The 17,870-nt window shown below is 42.7% G+C and overlaps 2 protein-coding genes across 9 annotated transcripts in view; one reads left to right on the top strand and one right to left on the bottom strand.

Moving 5' to 3' along the window:
- Positions 1–4,151, top strand: part of amph (amphiphysin) — a 28,081-nt gene extending 23,930 nt beyond the window's left edge. Inside the window, exons 22-25 of the mRNA XM_084707474.1 lie at positions 1,553–1,639; positions 2,057–2,236; positions 2,506–2,607; positions 2,925–4,151. Of these exons, the coding sequence (XP_084563600.1) occupies positions 1,553–1,639; positions 2,057–2,236; positions 2,506–2,607; positions 2,925–3,029 (474 nt within the window). The 3' untranslated portion in view covers positions 3,030–4,151. The remainder of the gene's footprint in view (positions 1–1,552; positions 1,640–2,056; positions 2,237–2,505; positions 2,608–2,924) is intronic.
- Positions 4,152–5,103: 952 nt separating this feature from the next.
- LOC146271427 (centrosome and spindle pole-associated protein 1-like) lies at positions 5,104–16,368 on the bottom strand. 8 transcript variants are annotated; one of them, XM_084708278.1, is made up of 29 exons: positions 16,288–16,368; positions 15,703–15,823; positions 15,518–15,596; positions 15,295–15,398; positions 14,844–15,175; positions 14,449–14,529; positions 14,072–14,149; positions 13,667–13,752; positions 13,450–13,546; positions 13,197–13,254; positions 12,773–13,059; positions 12,392–12,510; positions 12,034–12,160; positions 11,284–11,398; positions 10,652–10,799; positions 10,166–10,291; positions 9,912–10,024; positions 9,543–9,692; positions 8,803–8,946; positions 8,226–8,369; positions 8,050–8,122; positions 7,799–7,925; positions 7,563–7,693; positions 7,193–7,321; positions 6,944–6,987; positions 6,742–6,790; positions 6,360–6,478; positions 6,114–6,255; positions 5,104–5,968 (listed from the first exon to the last, which is right to left on the bottom strand). In XM_084708278.1, exons 2-29 carry the CDS (start codon positions 15,799–15,801, stop codon positions 5,736–5,738), a joined length of 3,534 nt encoding a protein of 1,177 aa, XP_084564404.1. In that variant the 5' UTR covers positions 15,802–15,823; positions 16,288–16,368; the 3' UTR covers positions 5,104–5,735. The 8 variants fall into 8 exon arrangements, with proteins under 8 accessions (XP_084564404.1, XP_084564403.1, XP_084564402.1 ...); XM_084708277.1 differs by having other exon boundaries at positions 16,032–16,362; XM_084708276.1 differs by having other exon boundaries at positions 16,194–16,362.
- Positions 16,369–17,870: the final 1,502 nt, after the last annotated feature.

Below are 17,870 nucleotides of genomic sequence, written 5' to 3'. Positions count from 1 at the left end.
TTTGGAGAGGAAACACATATATTGCAAAACACCATTTTACAAAATCTGTCATTGCATTGTGTATTCATTTGACAAACTATTTGCATGCAGGTAAGCATAACATAGTTTTAATTTTAGATCACATTTTCATTTTAGATCACATTTCTATATCCTCATTGTGGCATAATTGACAGAGCTTTTAGATGCAATATCTGATAAGTTGATCCAACTTATCTTGAATATACATCACGAGCCTTCTATTAGTCTAAAACTAGTATAATTACAGTATAACTTGTATAAATAGAATAATATTACTAGTTGGCCCAATGTTTTTTCTTGGCATGGTCAGTAAAAAACTACAGTAAGTGTCAGGACATTTGTTTTAATTCTATTTATGTCCATCACGTACAGTATTATAGAGGCTTATGACTGTTGTTCAAGTCAGTAGTATTGTACTTAAAATCATATCATTTGGTGTCAACTGAGTGTCAAGTAGCATTTTGAGGGTACATTGAGCTAACTTCTGCTAAAAAGATACCAGATTATTACTGCTTGAGTTTAATCTAATACTTCCATCAGTAACATATCTTACAAAATTGTGTTTTGTACTAAAGCACAATACACATGTAACTTTGACAGCCTTGCCTCTTATTTTGTTATTTATACTCTTGTAAATAACTTTCTCTACCAACTAACATTTATTTTGGAATTTACATTTGTTTTTTCAATGCAAGGTGTGGTGTGGGATTGGGTTTGTCTTAGCTCATACTGTAATATTTGAGATAGTTTATGTATGTTTTTTTGAGATAGTTTATGTTATGTTGTTAGTTTATGTATATACATATTGTTCCACATTGGTCATCATACTTGCTTGCTTTGGTGTTGGGTGTACCCATTATTCATTAGCTTTGCTCCCAAACATATTACTTGAGAGTTTAAGGCTCTTTCCAATCTCTTCAATCAACTGCAATGAATTGTGCGAAATACTTTGAACATTCTGATTACAGACAATATGATTAATGTTTTTATTTACGTGAAAATGTAATACAAAACAAATAATCTATTATATTGCATGTAGGATCGTAGCTTTGTAATGTAAATTCAGTGATGTTTGCATTCATCCTTGAGTTAACCAGAGAGATGCCAGTTGAAGGTTTTCCTCTCCATTTGTGATCCCCTCATCCAAGCCACCCCCTCATCTAACTTTTATATAGATGGTCAGTTTCAGTGTTTCTTTCAGACCTAACCTTTTTCCTATTTAATCATGAAAATGAAATAACCATTATTGTACCATTCTCCATCCATGGGTGTAAACACCAGGGTACATAACAATAACCCCCAAACAATAACCGGCATCCAATCCTATCACATGGTCAGTTTTAATAAAAAAACTGAACCATCCCACCCTCCCACCTGTTGTCTTACTGTACCCCCACCAAATCCCCTCAACTGATCCAACCCATTTTAGCCTCAGTGCTAAACCGACAGTGTCCTTGTTAAATGAACCAAGATGACCTTTGACCTGGTTGACTGCCATGTCCCAGCATTGGTTCTTATGCTCCCACATCTGTAGACCGTAGTGGCTGAGCCAGTGGATGAGAACCCTAAGGAGGCTCCTGTGGCCACCACTGAGGGTCCTGCAGAGGTGGGGCCAGAGGAGGTATGAGCAACCTTTCCTTGTCATCCTCCCATTCATGACCATGAGTGGATTGTTTGGAGATCCCAATTGTTTTGTAATTTACAATTAATGGTCATTACGGAATCAAGGATAGCAGGATTTAAAAAAAACATACTGTGGTCATCAATATGAGACAAAGTGGAGTACATCGCAAGCAGGTTTATTACCTGTCTACAAAATGAATAAATAAATAAATACAAACACAAGGCCCATTGCTCAGGACTGACGCTGAAGTCATTGCCTTGAGAGGGATGGTATTATTTTAAATGTGATCAAGAGACCCAAAATGGCAATGCTGAAGTCACATGATTTTTCCAACTGCATGAAATGTGGACATGGATGTTTTAGAATGTTGATGCGCATCACTGGGTGGGTTAATTACATTCCTTTCTACCTTAGGAGAAGATGCCCATCCCATCTGTGGTGATTGAACCCGCCTCTAGCAACGAGGGTGACGATGACCGTGACGGTGACATCATCTCCCCAACAACCATCAGTGACAATGGGGTGGCACCTGATAACCAACCAGCCAAAGACATCAGTTCCTCTGGTGGATTTCCCATTGACTTCATGTATAAGGTCAGCCCAGCCCTTCTTGTGATTTTGAATCATTAACCCTCAATCTCTTTCTCATATACTAAATACCAGGATACATGGATTTTCTCCAGGAACATACCCACACCTGTTTAACATTACTTACACACACACACATAGAACCCCTTCCTTCATAGATGCAAATACATTGCTCTCAAACACACATTCAGTCCTAGACACACACACACATGCAGACACGCAATGATTGGACACACTCAACTTTACTTACAAGTCAATATCTTGGTGTCCTGCAGGTAGAGACACTGCATGATTTTGAGGCAGCAAACTCGGATGAGCTTGAACTGAAGAAAGGTGACATCGTTCTAGTCGTCCCCACAGCTCTTGCAGAAGATCAGGTACGGAAACTGTTAATAATCTGGGTAGAAAATAAAGTGTTATACTGTTAGTTTAATATATTGGTTTTACTTGCCTCAAACAAATCGCATACACAAAATTAATTAAAAATCTGAAAAACTCTGCCCAATTTAGAATGTGCATTGTAATATTTTAAGGTGCAGTAGATGGGTTAACATGCATCTATAAAAACATGATCAAATGATGTTCCACATTATTTCTACTTACTCAAGATTGCTATAAGTGACATCCTGGTATTCTTCCTGGCGTCATCAGTTTATCCATAATAATAATAACCATTTGGTTGTGTGTTTCCCAGGATGCTGGTTGGCTGACGGGTATGAAGGAAAGTGAATGGTCACAGCTTGGAGCTGATGCCCATAAAGGACTCTTCCCAGAAAACTTCACACAGCGTTTGGATTAACCGGCCAAGCCCCATGGAAGGGGATGCAGGGGGGAGGCGGCAAGAGACCCGGAACCTCCAAACGTCTGGATAACTGTCTGCTGACAAGTCTGTGACTTTGTCCACAAGGCATACAAAGGCTCCCTATAAAGGAAACGACAAATCAACAAATTAAATTGTGGACAAACACTAGTACCTACTCAAAGCATAACGAAAAATAACATGAGCATGATGCGAATAGTAAGGTCTACCCTCCTTTATGAATTGAGACACTTCTTTGTTTGTTTGTTTGTTGATCTGTAACCGAAGGCAACATTTGAGTGTGCTTTGTTGGAAGTGCTTTGACCTCCTCATATGATTCCGATTGATCAGAAGAAAAACGAAAACGAGTAAAAAGTTACCTTGTCCTCTTTGCACCAAGTGTATTGTGTTGATTTTGTTGCTTTGCAACAGAATTTATCAGAACCTGTAGTGCTATGATCTATTTAACCGTTCTTAAGTGTTACACAAAACTTTCAGTGTTTCTTTCAGACATTTCAGACATAAATGTTACCTTGCATCATTGTTAGTGTTTTCTTGTAGTGTCATGGCTGAATGTGTGAGGCTATGGTGATGATTTCTTTGGCGTACTCGGTGTTGACATTGTTCATTGACAAGACTCGCTGTGCTCTTGCCAAAAGATAGTGGACTTGGACATTTTGAACATCGAAATGGGCATTCAATGAGTTTCCAGCATGAATAATAATGTTTTGTGATGAAACGAGTTCCTTAAAACTGGCAGATACAGCTTTTACAAAGCTGGAAAAAATCTATGTAGCTCCCCTCCACAGAATAAATAAATGTATATCCTTATAGCCTACCTTATACAGTATCTGCAATTACATATACACAAACTAAGTCAACCAGGTGAAGATCTATGAAGATATTTATTTGTGAATGAAATGTTATGTTCTGATAAATTTTATTTTACTTTATATTTTTTAAGTCAAAAGATCACTGGGAAGGTGTTGGTGTGAAATCCGATATGCAATCTATGTAATTGGTTTATATAGGGTCCCAATAGTCCAACTGTTCAGTATAGAAATTAATATAATGTCACTCCTGTGTTCGTACAGTTAGCCCTTACTGTAGAACTTTTCTTTTGTGATGTACATATCTGTGATTATTATATTATCATAAGTGAATAAAGAATAGTTCATATGGTAAATTTCATTTTCATTGAGTGGACATTGTTTGGTTATAGGCTACTCACTTTGGAAATGTTTAAATCAAGTGGTCTTCAAGCCTGGTCTCAGGGAACACTGTCCTGCTTGTGGACGTTCCACTGCTTCAACACACCTGATTCCAATGAATGTGTCAAGCTCTGCAGAGGGTTAAAAAATTAACGACTAGTCATTTGATTCAGGTGTGCTGGAGCAGGGAAACATCTCAAACATATGGGACTATAAGTGTGTAACTTGACTGTGTCTAACTGTATCAACAAGAACCACCCTTAGATGTTCCCATCATTGCACAATTTATTGTGCGCAAACATACTCAGACTTGCGGACACCGTCAAATATGACACAGTTAGAAGTAGGGTAGGCTACTTCCCCCAAACTGACAACAGATAGCGAATAGTTAACCCTATTCTATCACCACCATCCTTAGATTATTGTGCAGATGCATTTAAAATAAAAGCTTTATTGGAAAAAAGGTTTTTAGGCCCCGGCACAAAATGACCAGCTCACATCATTCACTAACCATATCAGCAGCACATGGGAGTGTGAACAAGTGCTAATCATTTGAAATAACTATCATTCTGATTGGATTATAAAAGCAGACTGATTTCAATAAAAGGAGGGACTTGTTGCATATATTAAATGATTTTGCCAATAAAAGCCTTTAAAACATATCATTGTTTTCCATTATACAATAGAAACATGGAGAAAAAATCTAGTCACTTATGGTTGTTTCTTTTGTCACACATTCATCTGGAACATTGTCATGAACAAAGCTTTTTGAATTCTTTAATTGGTATGCAAACAGTGTTAAGTTATTACACACTGTTAATTCCAGTCCCTTCCAAAAACAAAATACACTGCATATACACATCTATGTAAAATATAATTTATTATAATATTTTAACATTTTCACAAACATTTACACATGGTACATATTATAATGTTCCTTTAAACCAACTTTCATTTGTCGTAATTTACATTTCAAATATAGAGTGCCATGACACAAGATGCAATAAATACTATTGAAAAGAACCAGATACAATCCTTGGCACTGCAAACCAACAGCATATAGTGCAGCAGACACACAATGTCTGATGTGGTCTCCTGAGTACATAGACATGCTGATTTCAAGCATGGATTTGTTACAGTTAATAAAAGTAAAAGGTTTATCATTTCCATAAAAAAAGAGAAAACAAATGAATACCAGCCAATAAAACAATTAAATCCAAACAAAATAATCCAACCACTGAGCAAGAGTGGTTTTCTGAGGTAGAACATGACAAACAGGAGCATATTTTTTTTTAAATAAAAGGTGAAACCAACTATAGAAGCAAACCCAGATGCTGTTGTATCCAGGGGCAGGAGGTGGGGATCTTGCTCTGATAATGCTGATGTGGATCTAACAGGCCACCGGGGCCCCTCAACAGCAAGATGGTTTGGTTTGTAAACTTGGTATCCACTGACATCCTTAAGTATCCACGAGCTAAAGGATTCAAACATGGCCTCAGCCGTGGTAGGTGGAGGGCCCATCCCAGTCCTGTGTGTGGACGCCTTTGAGAGGGGGCAGCCTCTCCCTCCGGGACGGACCGCTCATCAGGCGCTTCAACGTTTCCGATGACTCTGGTCTCATCCAGGGCTCGGTGGCATCCGTGTCTGCAGAGCTGCGGTGGTCGGGGCCACGGGGAGAGACCCCTGGAGACTCTTCCTCATCATTATCATCATCCTCTGACAGGTCTCCTAGAGGAGACACGAGCAGTTAGGGGGAGATACTTTAAATCAACATCGTCATGATTCACTGTGTTGGAAACCCAAGCACATGACAGTCCACTTCACTCCATTCTTCTTTGTGTGAGTAAGATGCGTATGGCTCCGGTGAACCCACCTGTTGTCCTGCCACGGCGCCTCAGAGCCAGCAGTCTCCTGGTCCAGCTGTGGTGCTCACGCTCCTGGGCCCGCCCTGCTGACTCTGATTGGAGGATGTAGTCATCTGGCAATCTGGTTGGCTCCCTGGAAGCTTCTCTGTCCTAAACCACAGAGAGATTAGATCAAACTCTATACCTGTTTCCCAAAAACCTCGCTCCAGTTGAAAGGAACTGTGATTCTCTCTGCATTTCCAATATAGATTGACCTCTGAAATGACATTGTGCGACTCTGCGTTCTTGGCCCGCCTCCTCCTCTCCCTGGCAGACAGCTGGGGGGGCTTCTGTTCAGGGGGACGGGGCACCGGGTACGTGTCTCCCATGGGGTCTGTGTAGGGAACCAACAACAACGTCAACTAGGACTACAACTGGACACTTTGGTGACGGCGCTCTTGCTGATAAAAAAACAAAAAAAACACTGATTTATTGTACCTAATATAAAGCAACCAATTAAAATGGCATGGTACGCAGTTCATACCAAATGATAATTCATTTGGTAATAATAACATGGAAATTCAGCTGTGATCTTACTTTTAGTAAGATAGCAGAGCAAAAGCATGTGAAATGCAGACAGATATAATAAAGTCTTACTGATGAAGGCACTCTCCGATTCCAACAGGTAGCCTCTCCCAGGATCCCTCTGGGAACACACAAACACGCTGGTTCAGCTGAATAACTTCGACCTTCGTTCAACAAGGAAGTGTTAGACAGGCACGGTACGCGTGGCGTGATGGGATGTACGGAGGAGGAACAAACTGGGAATGCCAAAATAAACTATTTCATGAGGACTCACCGAATAATGGTTTGGTTTCTGGGGTGGTGACAGGTCAAAATAATCTGCAAATGCAAAGAATAATGACCTTAACGTTGCAAAGGACATGCTGCACGTCTGCCCCACAGGACAGTGGCTGGGAGTGGCTGGGAGACGAGCTCCAGCAGGACTCATGTTCAACCAGCTTGACAGGGAGTGTTTATGCAATGGCGTGTGTAATGAATAAGAGCTGATTTAAGACTGAGGGGTTGACCAGTGAGAGGCTCTGACCGTGGCCTGGTTTCCTCCTCAGACTGCTCCTCCTGCGTTGCTGTTCCCGCTGGTCAGCCTGTCTCTGGATGTCCACAGGCTGACCTTCCTCCCTGGGGAGCTCACCGTACCCATATCTGAAATCACTGTCTGCAACGCAAGCACGAAAAACATGCGCACGCACACACACACACACACACACACACACACAGACACACACATACCGTCGAGTTCAACGTCAGTTAAAGCACTAATAAATGTTCTCTATTTTTTTGGGTCGGGAAATTCATTGGTGGTGTGAGAACTTTGAAAAAGTAAGATCAATTCCGGTCTAACATGCCGACAGACTCAGAGAGGCTTGTTCATTGTGTAAACAAAAGCAAAGAGGTACCAGGGTATCGGAGCTGTAAGGAGTCATGGATACGGAGCAGTTTGCTAGGCTCCATGTTCCTGGAGGGGGGCCTTCGGACAGGGGCCTGCAAACGCAGCCTGGCCATGTCAAACACATCCACCTCCCTACGCCTGGACACACACACACACACACATCAGCATGAGAAAAACGGTACTGTGACACACACACACCCCACCATGGCCATGTTCTGTCATTACAGGAGCGGGGGGTGTTACCTGTCACTCATAGGAGAGTCCAGCTCCTCCCACTCTGAGCGCATCAGCTGTCCCTCCAGACGTTTCTGTTCGCTGCGCAGCTGTCTACGCAACGCAGACAACTCACTGATCACTCCCCTCTGGTCCTCTGGTAGGCAGTCACACACACACACCAGTTGAGGGATCCATGACACTTTCACTCCCAATCAACTATGTATTGGTTCTGGCTCTATGGAATGTTTCTCTCTGTCTGTGTGTGTGTGTGTGTGTACCTGCAGCTCTCAGCTCGTTCCTACGAGCAGGTACAGGCGGTGACTGGGACTGGAGTCCTGAAAGCGAACACTCCTGAAAAGGTGCATGTTAAGAGAGGGACACACATCAGTTTCTACCCGTTTTCAGGCCACGCTCTCTGTAGCACGTTTATGGTTTAATGCAACGGGTGACTTACGGACATGGGGGCGGTGGAGCGTCTGCTGTCCACGGTGGGGGGTCTGGGGGTGTACTGGGGGGCCCTGTGTCTCTTCTGGAGGGTGGGGATGGGGGGAGAGGGCTCCCTGTGCACCTGCAGATAGACAGTATGATGGGGATCATACTAACATTTCGGTTTGTTAGAACGCTTCAGTGACATTTAACAACAATCAGAAATGGCACTGAATCCCACTGCCTAAACTTCCTCTTCTAACAAAACAACTTGTGCAGTTCCAGTGATGCGGCTGGTGATTAAGATGTCAGTTTGTTGATTTGGTGACACACAGATTAACACACACATACACACACACACAGATTCTTGGAATGAGAGTGCAGTGCCTGTGAGGACAGTGATTCAGCAAGTGACTCATATGTTGGTTAGTTGATTACCATATCTGATGATGATGACGACAACAACAGTAGTTCCCCTTCAGTTGGCAAGATAGGCCACAGACACACGTTCCTGGTTTCCTACTGATTGTGCATTTACGACTCCCCAGGTTTTGAGCCGCACAAGAAATAAAAGGTGCAACTCAAAGGTTTAGCCGTCCCCTCACCTCTTGCACACGCGCCTGTCTCTCTTCCTCATACTGCATCCTCAGCGCAGCCATCTCCTTCTCATCCGCCTCTTTCTTCTTCCTCTCCGCCTCCTTCCTTCGCTCTTCTGCGAGGCGGACCAGCTCCTCGTTCTTGGCTTTTTGCTGTTGCAAGAAGAAGACCAAGTTGAGTTCTGCTAACAACAGCCAAAACACAAGAATGTGTTTACAATCTGCCTGGTCAAGTGTTTAATGTCTACCGTAAAAATCCTCAATCTACTATACATGTTCTGCATTTCTATTATGTTTTATAAATAGGAGCAACTGGTATTCAAAAGTGGGAGGTCCAAAAAACACAAGTTGTATACTGTATATTATGATACAACTAGAGCTATGAAAAATAACGTGTCAACACGTTATGATTAAACGACAGGATTATTATTATTTTATTTGTTTACGCATTTAACGTAATATACCCAGAAGTCCACCCAATCTGAACTAGTCCCTTCTCTAATGCAGTCAGACGGCAGCTGCTATACAAAAACATGGGGGGGGACAATGGGGGACGAGAGCAAAGCACCGCAAAGACGCACAATATAGACATATACCGAGAAAACCGGTAATTTGTGATTAATCCTGATTAATCCACAGAAACCTGTGATTAATTTGACTAAAAGTTTTATTCATTTCACAGCCCTAAATACATCCATAAAAAGGGCATTTCTAACTAATCCATCTTAGCCGGTCAGTACTCAGCTGACCTCCATCTCCTTGCGTTTCTTCCTCTCCTGCTCCTCGTCATACTCCCGCTGGATTCGAGCCCTCTGCTCCGCCAGCCTCCTCTCCTCCTTCTCCTCCTCCAGGCGTAGCTTCTCCTTCTCCTCTGCCTCCTTAAGGCGCTTCTCTTCAATCTGGGCGGGGCCCGAGGGAGAAACTGTTTGTTATACAACAACATTGTACCTGTGTGTGTTTGTGGACACAAAGGCTTGACTTGCAAGTTGAAGCTAAAAGACCGTACAGGCACCAGAGGGCAGGTTCTTGATTTCTAACTGACAGAAAAAGGGGCATGGGAAAAAGCTCTCAGTGCCTGTAATGACTGTGGGCTTTACATCCCCAAAACACGACAGTACCTGTTGTTTTAGGAAGGACTTGTACTTGTCCTTTTCCATGAGTTGCTGAGGTGTGGGCTGGTTGGCAAATACGCTGCCTCGGGCATACATAGGGGTCTGGACACGGTCAAAACCTGCACCAATAAAAGATACGACACCCATATTTGGACGTCTATTACATTCACACTGACGTACGTGCTGTTATTTGGACGTCTATTACATTTACACTGACGTACGTGCTGTTTTAAGTAGCAGCAGGTGTAGCGACTGCCTACCTGAGACTGTGTTGATGGAAGGCAGGTCCTCCCGCAGGACGGGCACGATGCCTGGGGATCTTTTCTGCCATGTCTCGGGGTTCAGCCAAGCCTCCTCATTCTGCTTGTGCATCTGGTGGAGATCAGCTAGACAGACCAATCATAGGAGGTTTTTAGTTTTAGTCTTTCGTTTTTAGACTTAACTAAAAATCAGCAGATTTGTAACCTTTTGACCACTTATGGTACAGATGCTTAAAATGTGTTGTACTCTGTATTGTGAATATATCAAACCAATACATTTTTGTATAGCCCTTTTTACAATATCACAAAAGGGCCTTACAAATCAAATCAGCACCTATATATAAGTGTGAGCTACTTTGGGGCAGCTACAGCTACTGTAGTCCACCTTCAGTCACATCTGCTATCAAAATAACACGGGTCCACTCATCACGCACTCTGGAAAAGGTGAGCCAACATGAAAGGTAAGTGGAACATGCTACAACGTACTAATGAGGTTCCCTCGGGTGTCTCTAAGAGGTGCTCCGCAGCCTCCCCGGCCCCATGGGTCATGGTTCTTCATGTGGACCTCCAGCCTGGTCTCAGTGCTGTCCCTCTCCTCCTTCTCCAGCCTCCGGCGCTCCTGCTTCTCCTGGATCTGGAGGGAGCCGAGGTGAAGGACTTGGTGAAGAATAATGACTCCAACCAAAGGTTTTAACAAATAAACACCCAATAATGTCATACCATGGTGAAACAGTGCCCCCTTAAGGGTCTGCATGGGAATAATTAATTAAAGTAACTGAATCTTTTTTTCTAAATCGAAATTGATCTACAACTATTTCATTGAACCAAAAAGTTGGCTTCCTTTCTTGTACCCTTCCTGTAAAAACATGACCACTATTATTGTCCTACTTACACAGAATAAGGTCAAACTTGGGATCTCAGTCATCACACATTAATTTCAACCACAACAATTCTAAGTTGATGGAGAACATTTCATGTTCTACAGTTCAGTCCAATGTTTTGGTGAATTTGTACTTTTGAACCCGAACACTTACCTATGAGCAAAATCTATATATTCATTACATTTAGGGTATTTAGTGCACTATCCCAACTCATAGAGGGGAGGAAAGGGGGATCACCTGCTGTTTCAGGGCCTCTTTGTAACTTAGTGTCCTCTCCTTGGATGGAAGGATCTTCTCTGCAGGAAATACACTGAGCCCTGGGCTGAGCGTGGCAGCCTCACTGTTGGGTCTGCTGGAAAAGGGACAGAAAATCCCTTCACTCACTCGTGTCTTTTCATGAACCTTCACCCATTTGGAGCCTGATAAAGAACGGAACTGGGCTCGCTCCAGTCCTCATGTCTCTGGAACCATAAAAAAACTGCCAGCTCATTTGAGGATCTCTGGTATCATTGAACAAATAGCCCTCCGATATTCTTTCACTTGAACCTTGAGTGTTAAAAACACTTTTTACCAACTCGTTTCAGGCCTGTCATAATTAGTCATCTTAGCCATTCTATTAGAAGCCAGGATTTCATAGTGGCTTGTCAATGTGTATAGATGTCTTCAGAAAGGTCCAGAGAAGAGGGGGCTTATGTGAGGGAAAGATCAGTGCAGTAGCAGTAGTAGTACTAGTAAGTGACTCAGCAGCTGGCTGAAATAACATGTCCAGATGGTGGGGAATGACCTCTGACACCTGCAACACTAACTACTGCCCTCTACTGGCAAATACAATATATGCATTCCCTGTCATTGGGCCATACTAATATTGTTTTCCCCGTTTATGACCCAAAAGCACTGGACCTGAGTAAAAGAAACACACAACTGTGGGTCACAGGAATAAGGACTTTAATAGTGTGTAACTGACCTCACTGAGTCATGAATACTCACAGGGGTGGTGGAGGTGCTTCTGGGTGTATACCGTGGAGGCTGTGATGACTGGGCGGGCCTCCACCAGTTTGAGGAAGGGTCAGGTAGGACATCAGTGGGACTCCTCCAGGCATCGCCATCTGACCATCTGACACAAACATATATACAAATGATATCTCTGATAGGTTCAATGGTTTTAAAGAGGTTTATGGAGAGAGCAGCAACTTTTGAATCAAGCAGGGTAGTTCAGAATGCAGGCTAACTTCACCTATATGTTACCTGCAATGTACCAACCTTCTAAATAGTCATTAGGGCAAGATTGACCATCTTTGCAACGTGTCTACTGATCAACTAGTAATGATACAGTCGCAGTACTTACAGTAGGGCAGATTGGGCTCCAATGTATTCCTGGCTCCATAATATGAGTAGCCTTCATCATAGGGACTCCTGTAGGCTTCTGCCATTCTGGTTGGGGGGTGCAAAGGGATGCCAGGCATTCTGCATATTGAACACAGAAAGATTTTTCTTCATTTCAAAATGTCAGACAAAACCAGCAGCAAACGGTAACAAAAAAGTTTTCAAGGTGCATGCTAGCAGGTGTGCATGCTAGCAGGTGTGCATGCTAGCAGGTGTGCATGCCAGCTGGTGTGCATGCCAGCAGGTGTGCATGCCAGCAGGTGTGCATGCCAGCAGGTGTGCATGCCAGCAGGTGTGCATGCCAGCAGGTGTGCATGCCAGCTGGTGTGCATGCTGCCCGTACCTGGGGGTGTCCATGCCTCGGGGGACAGCCATGGCCTGGCTGTACGGGGAGAGCCCCCCATTGGACAGCCCCAGCGCAGAGCTGTACTCTAGGAGCGGAGACTGGAAGGCTACTATGGGCAACTCAGGGGGGAGCCTCTCCCTCTCTCTGTCCACAGAAGGCTTCTCATCAGCGGGTAGCCTTCTAAGTTCTTCCCCTGCTGGTGCCTCGTCCAGACCCAGGCCAGCTCGGTACAGATCCTCTCTTCTTTTTCCAATACTCTGTCCAAAATGTTTGATGCGATCCGGCTGGGTTATGAAGGAAGTGAAAGGGGTTTTGCTGTATAAATAGGTTTGTGCTTTGAACACAAATTAGGTAAGGACTTTCAGGCAAGCTTGGAATTGAACTTGGATATAAGTTCAAATTAAATAAAAAGTCTACCTACCAGTTTCTCAGGGTCAGTGGCACCTGTGGAGGTTACTCTCAGTTCCAGATCTTTCTCTCTGGATAAAAGAGAGAGGTAAATCAGATGTTTCACCTACAACGTTTCTCATATACCACACACTGGAAGCTTTTCTGTACTATAAAAGCAGCACAAACACAGAATTAACAAAAGTGCTTTGTACAGCATGAAAATGAACCCTTTGTGAAGTTACGGTTGGCCTGAAACAAAAAGAGACAGTAACATTGTGGTGTACCTTTTCTTGTTCCTCTGCTGTTCAGCTATTTGCTCCTGTAGCTCCTGTCTGTAGCGCTCCTTGCGCCTCTGTGAGACCACATCAGCATCTGCAGCCCCTGGACACAGTACAGGCCAACTTAAAGGTACAAGATCCCCCCCAAAAATGCGATGTACAAATATCCCTATCAACTCTATACTTGATATATTAAGTATCTGCCTAATGGAATCTCTCTTACCGATCATGAGCCCTGTAGCAAACTCATTCTTGTTGATGGCTGGCCTTGATGTTGGGTTTGAACTGGTGTCCCCTGTTGACTGTAGCCTATCAGACAGACAGGCAAGGACATCCATTAGCATTCACAGACCCATGTCAGACTCCATGTAAATACACCACTGATTATCAAGCTGCTTTAAATATGGTTCATTGTCAATTTCAGGTTGTTTTGGAGGTTTAATGTGATTTAACTATGTGGATTGAGATTGCCTAAATCTTTGAAACCTAAGTAGTTGACACAAGAAGTATCAACAAACTTTTGAGTTAAGTGTAGAAGCTGAATACAGGTGAAGTCTAAATACAGTTTGCTAAATAAATCTGAACTGTCGCGTGTTTTTATCATTACTATCCAACGTTTGTGACGTACTTGACTTGGTTTGTCAAGGAGGAGGTCCTGTCTTGATAACCCTCTTGGACAACAGATCCATCAGCCTCCTTCCTCTCCCTGAAAATAACTAACAGTCATCAACTAACCACTACTAAATACAGCATTAACCTAATAGATCATCATACATCAGCCAGCTACAGAAAATTAGCTGTTCTTGTCTATGACTTAAGCAATCTATTTGTTATTGTTGCACTGTAGGTTTGTAGTTTTGTCCCACTGCGCTGTTAGCTGAGATGTGGGAGATGTCTACTGTACTTTCTATATGCACCATTTGTTTTGTTGCTTTGGAATAAAATGTGTGTTACATTGACAAAATGTAATGTGCAATTGATCATAGATGATAGTGTAGACAATACCTGTTTTCATGACTTGTTCTCTGTCCATGATGACCTGTGTCAATAGAATCACCATGTGGCTCTTTTCTCTTATCTCGGAACCTTAACGCAGATGATTTAATGAAAGACTGTCAGGACAAGCGAGTAAAAAGCTGCTAGTGGTAATGGTCATAATTCTACTGTTCCAGACCAAACATAAACCTGTTCACTGACCATCATGAAAAGGAGTCAGACAAGGAAAAACATGGAATTGAATGCAATATTGACTTGACAGCTCATGACTTGACAGCTCATACGCCAACATGTTATCATTATGCTATTTTCTTATGTTACTTCCTCTCCAATCTCGTGACAGGTTCGATTTAATTGAATTTAAAGGCAGGCTTGAAAATGCCTGAGAAGCACCGTTTACGTACCTGCTCTCAGCTTTGTAGTAGTGCCTTGGCCTCCTCCTCTCTAATTGAATGGCTTCCGGCCTCCTCCTCTCCATCAGTTCCAGCTCGTCCTCTAAATAGTCATCTTCAGAGTCTTCATCCCCAGGCTCCACCCTTCCCAGTCTGGTCGTCCTGCTCTCTCTAAAGGGCAGTCCATCCTCCTCAGCCCAGGGACCCCTGACCTCGGCCAGGTGGCGCCCAATGTGCCCCCCTCTCCGCCCCTCGGTCAGAGTGGCTGCATCTCGTCTGGATGGTGGTCTGGGGCCGGGCTGGACATCAAGCACGGGTAGAGGTCTGAGGGAAGCACCGTGCTCCTAGGGGAGACATACAAGGGTACATGATATGAGGGATCGTTTCAAAGAGAGGTTTTCCAAGATGCAAATGAGGAGGTCAAAGATGAGTACCATTCACATGAAATAACTGTCACATTTACCTGAGCCATGTAGCGTCTGTAGTCCTGCCGAAGTTCTTCCTGTAATTTCTGCTTCTTCCGCTCATAGTCCTCACCCAGAGATAAACTGAGGCTCTGACCCTCTTCTGCAAAAAAGAATGACGCGAGACGAAAGTAAACAGTAAACAGATGGACAATGAACCTACTGAAGGGCTTGCTCGCACTTGAATGTTAAAATTTAACAACTAATTGGGAATAGATATACCTTTTGCCAATACTGTAGTTCGCTTAAATGGATTGATGTTCTCCTTAATAGTGTGGTCATAGGCCTTATGATGTTTTGCCTGTCAGTGAAATACAGACTCAATGAGTAATGAAAAAGCAAGGTACTGAATTCAAGGGGAAAACCGAGTCAACTGTATAAATGGTCAAATTAAAAAAGAAACTCACACTTATTTCCATGTAAGGACGATCGTGTTTCAAGTTGGCTTTATCCTCTGCCACTTTGGCTCTCTGTTCCTTGAGGAAGTTCTCAAGATCATCATCCATCTCAATTGTTTAAGATGGCCTTCTGTGAACAGGAGATTGTGTTTACTTACTGGTAAGCTGGAGTTGGTTAATTGAACTTAAGTAGCTGATTTGCTCGCAAGATGTGCGTTTTGTTACACTGTCTCTTTAATTCTCCGTTGTCAAGAAACTAGCCTACACTAGTTGTGCTGTGTATTTAGCTAGTTAGCAATCACCAGTTTGATCGGTTGGAATACACGGTCACCACATACCTTTGATTTTGGTTCCTAGCAAGCTAACAGCTACTATGCTATTTACAAATGGAGAAAATGCAGCTACTAGAGCTGGTTCAGTCCAGCAGTACACGTAGTCAACAATAGGTAGTGCAAACACAAGCATTTGGTTCCTGCTAGATTATTACACAAATAATTTACCATTTGAAATTCGTGATAGAGTAAACAAATAGACAGTTGCTATGCAGGGCTTTATCAATCATAATTAATGCTTGACATTTATAGCTACACGAACTTGTTTGTCGAGTAATCTGTCAGCCCACAATTTTGGTCAGCAACAGCGCGGGATCACAGCTGCCCCAGTGCCCCATCTCCTTCTTCTTTGAATTTGATTGGCGGATCGCATCAAACTTAAAGGTGCATACACTGCCATCTGCTGTGCAGGAGTGTATGGCTAGTCACGAATTACCTACATTACACCCAACTCTGTAACTCTGTAACTCCCTAACTTTCAGAGAAATTTACCATGCAGGATGTTTCTCAATAAAAACAAAGTCTGTGGGAGTGTATGCATAGTTATTCTTAGCTTTACATGGCTTTACAAAAGCAGCACTGTCATCCTTAGCTTGACCACCGACACTGTATATTCTATCTGTATACAAACACTGACTTCATTTGAAAACCTCTTAAAAATATAGCTGTAGGGTTAAGAAATCACCCTCCTCCTTGAATCTCTCAACCAACCTCTCCCGTCTCTACATACAACTTACAATGCAACAACATTTATTCTGCTGTCTCCTCCACAAAGCACCCCTCACACCATCCAGTAGAGTAGGCTATCATGCTTCCCTTAAAACATTGAGTGTTGCATTGAACCATGTGTGCCCAAACCTCAACCTATTCCAAATGTTAGATTGTGATATTTAGGGTTCCTCCTACAAAATGTCAGCCTTCTGGACAATTCCTATTCATTGGAGATGTGCATCTTCAGAGAATGTCCGCTTTCTGGACACTGCTCATTCATTTGATTTTTAAAACATTTCAACACCTATTGGCACCTATTTTTCCTGATGTATGAATATGTTTTAGCCTGTGTTCTGAACCTCTCTTTCACGAACCATTTCTGGAAGAGGGGATCCCTCACTGAAGTGCTCCTCCCAAAACTTCTTAAATCTCAAATGAGTTTTTACTTGTCTTCCTTGGTTGAGGGGCAGTTCTATGGGCGTATGTTCACAGTTTAATATTCTGCAATTTTTTCCCTGCAGATATCGCAGAGGTTCGATTTATAGGCTACCATTATTTTTGGTTTTCTGCCATTCAGACAAGTTGCATGAAGATGATAAAAATTCTAGCATAGTATTGTATCTAGTTATACATCAGTGGTGGATGGTTACTCCAAAAATGTAAACAATAAATGAGGGTGTGCGGCCTTAGAGGGCAGATAAGCCCAACAAGTGCATCAATTATTTGCCACAGCAGCATGAGTTATCAGTTCGGTTGAATTCAGATTTAGTCAAACTACTTCAATGCCAAGCCATCGCAGCTTACACACTCGGTATATTCATTTCTGAATTCTGAAAGCTGGTTCATTTGGAAATTCTCCGATAATAAATCTGGAAATTAATCATGGCATTGCAGCACAATGTGAGGAACAAAATGAAAAAAATGAGTGATGATGAATCGCTGCGAGTAGGGTTCAAACATGCACAGGGAACCCCCATTGGATTTCAAGTCTAACTCCTTAACCACTCGGACATCGCAGCTTTCATTCTTGCTGAAGGTATTTCTGAATTTCAAATGCTGGATCACTTTGAAAGTTTTCAACAAAGAGAATCAATTCAATCATGGCACATTACCATGATGTTGACATCAGCATAA

Source organism: Hypomesus nipponensis, chromosome 10 (assembly GCF_054491055.1).
Source record: "Hypomesus nipponensis isolate SF chromosome 10, ASM5449105v1, whole genome shotgun sequence".
Taxonomy (NCBI): Eukaryota; Metazoa; Chordata; class Actinopteri; order Osmeriformes; family Osmeridae; genus Hypomesus; species Hypomesus nipponensis.
The sequence above is the reverse complement of the archived record's forward strand: the minus strand, read 5'-3'. Positions and strand labels throughout refer to the sequence as shown.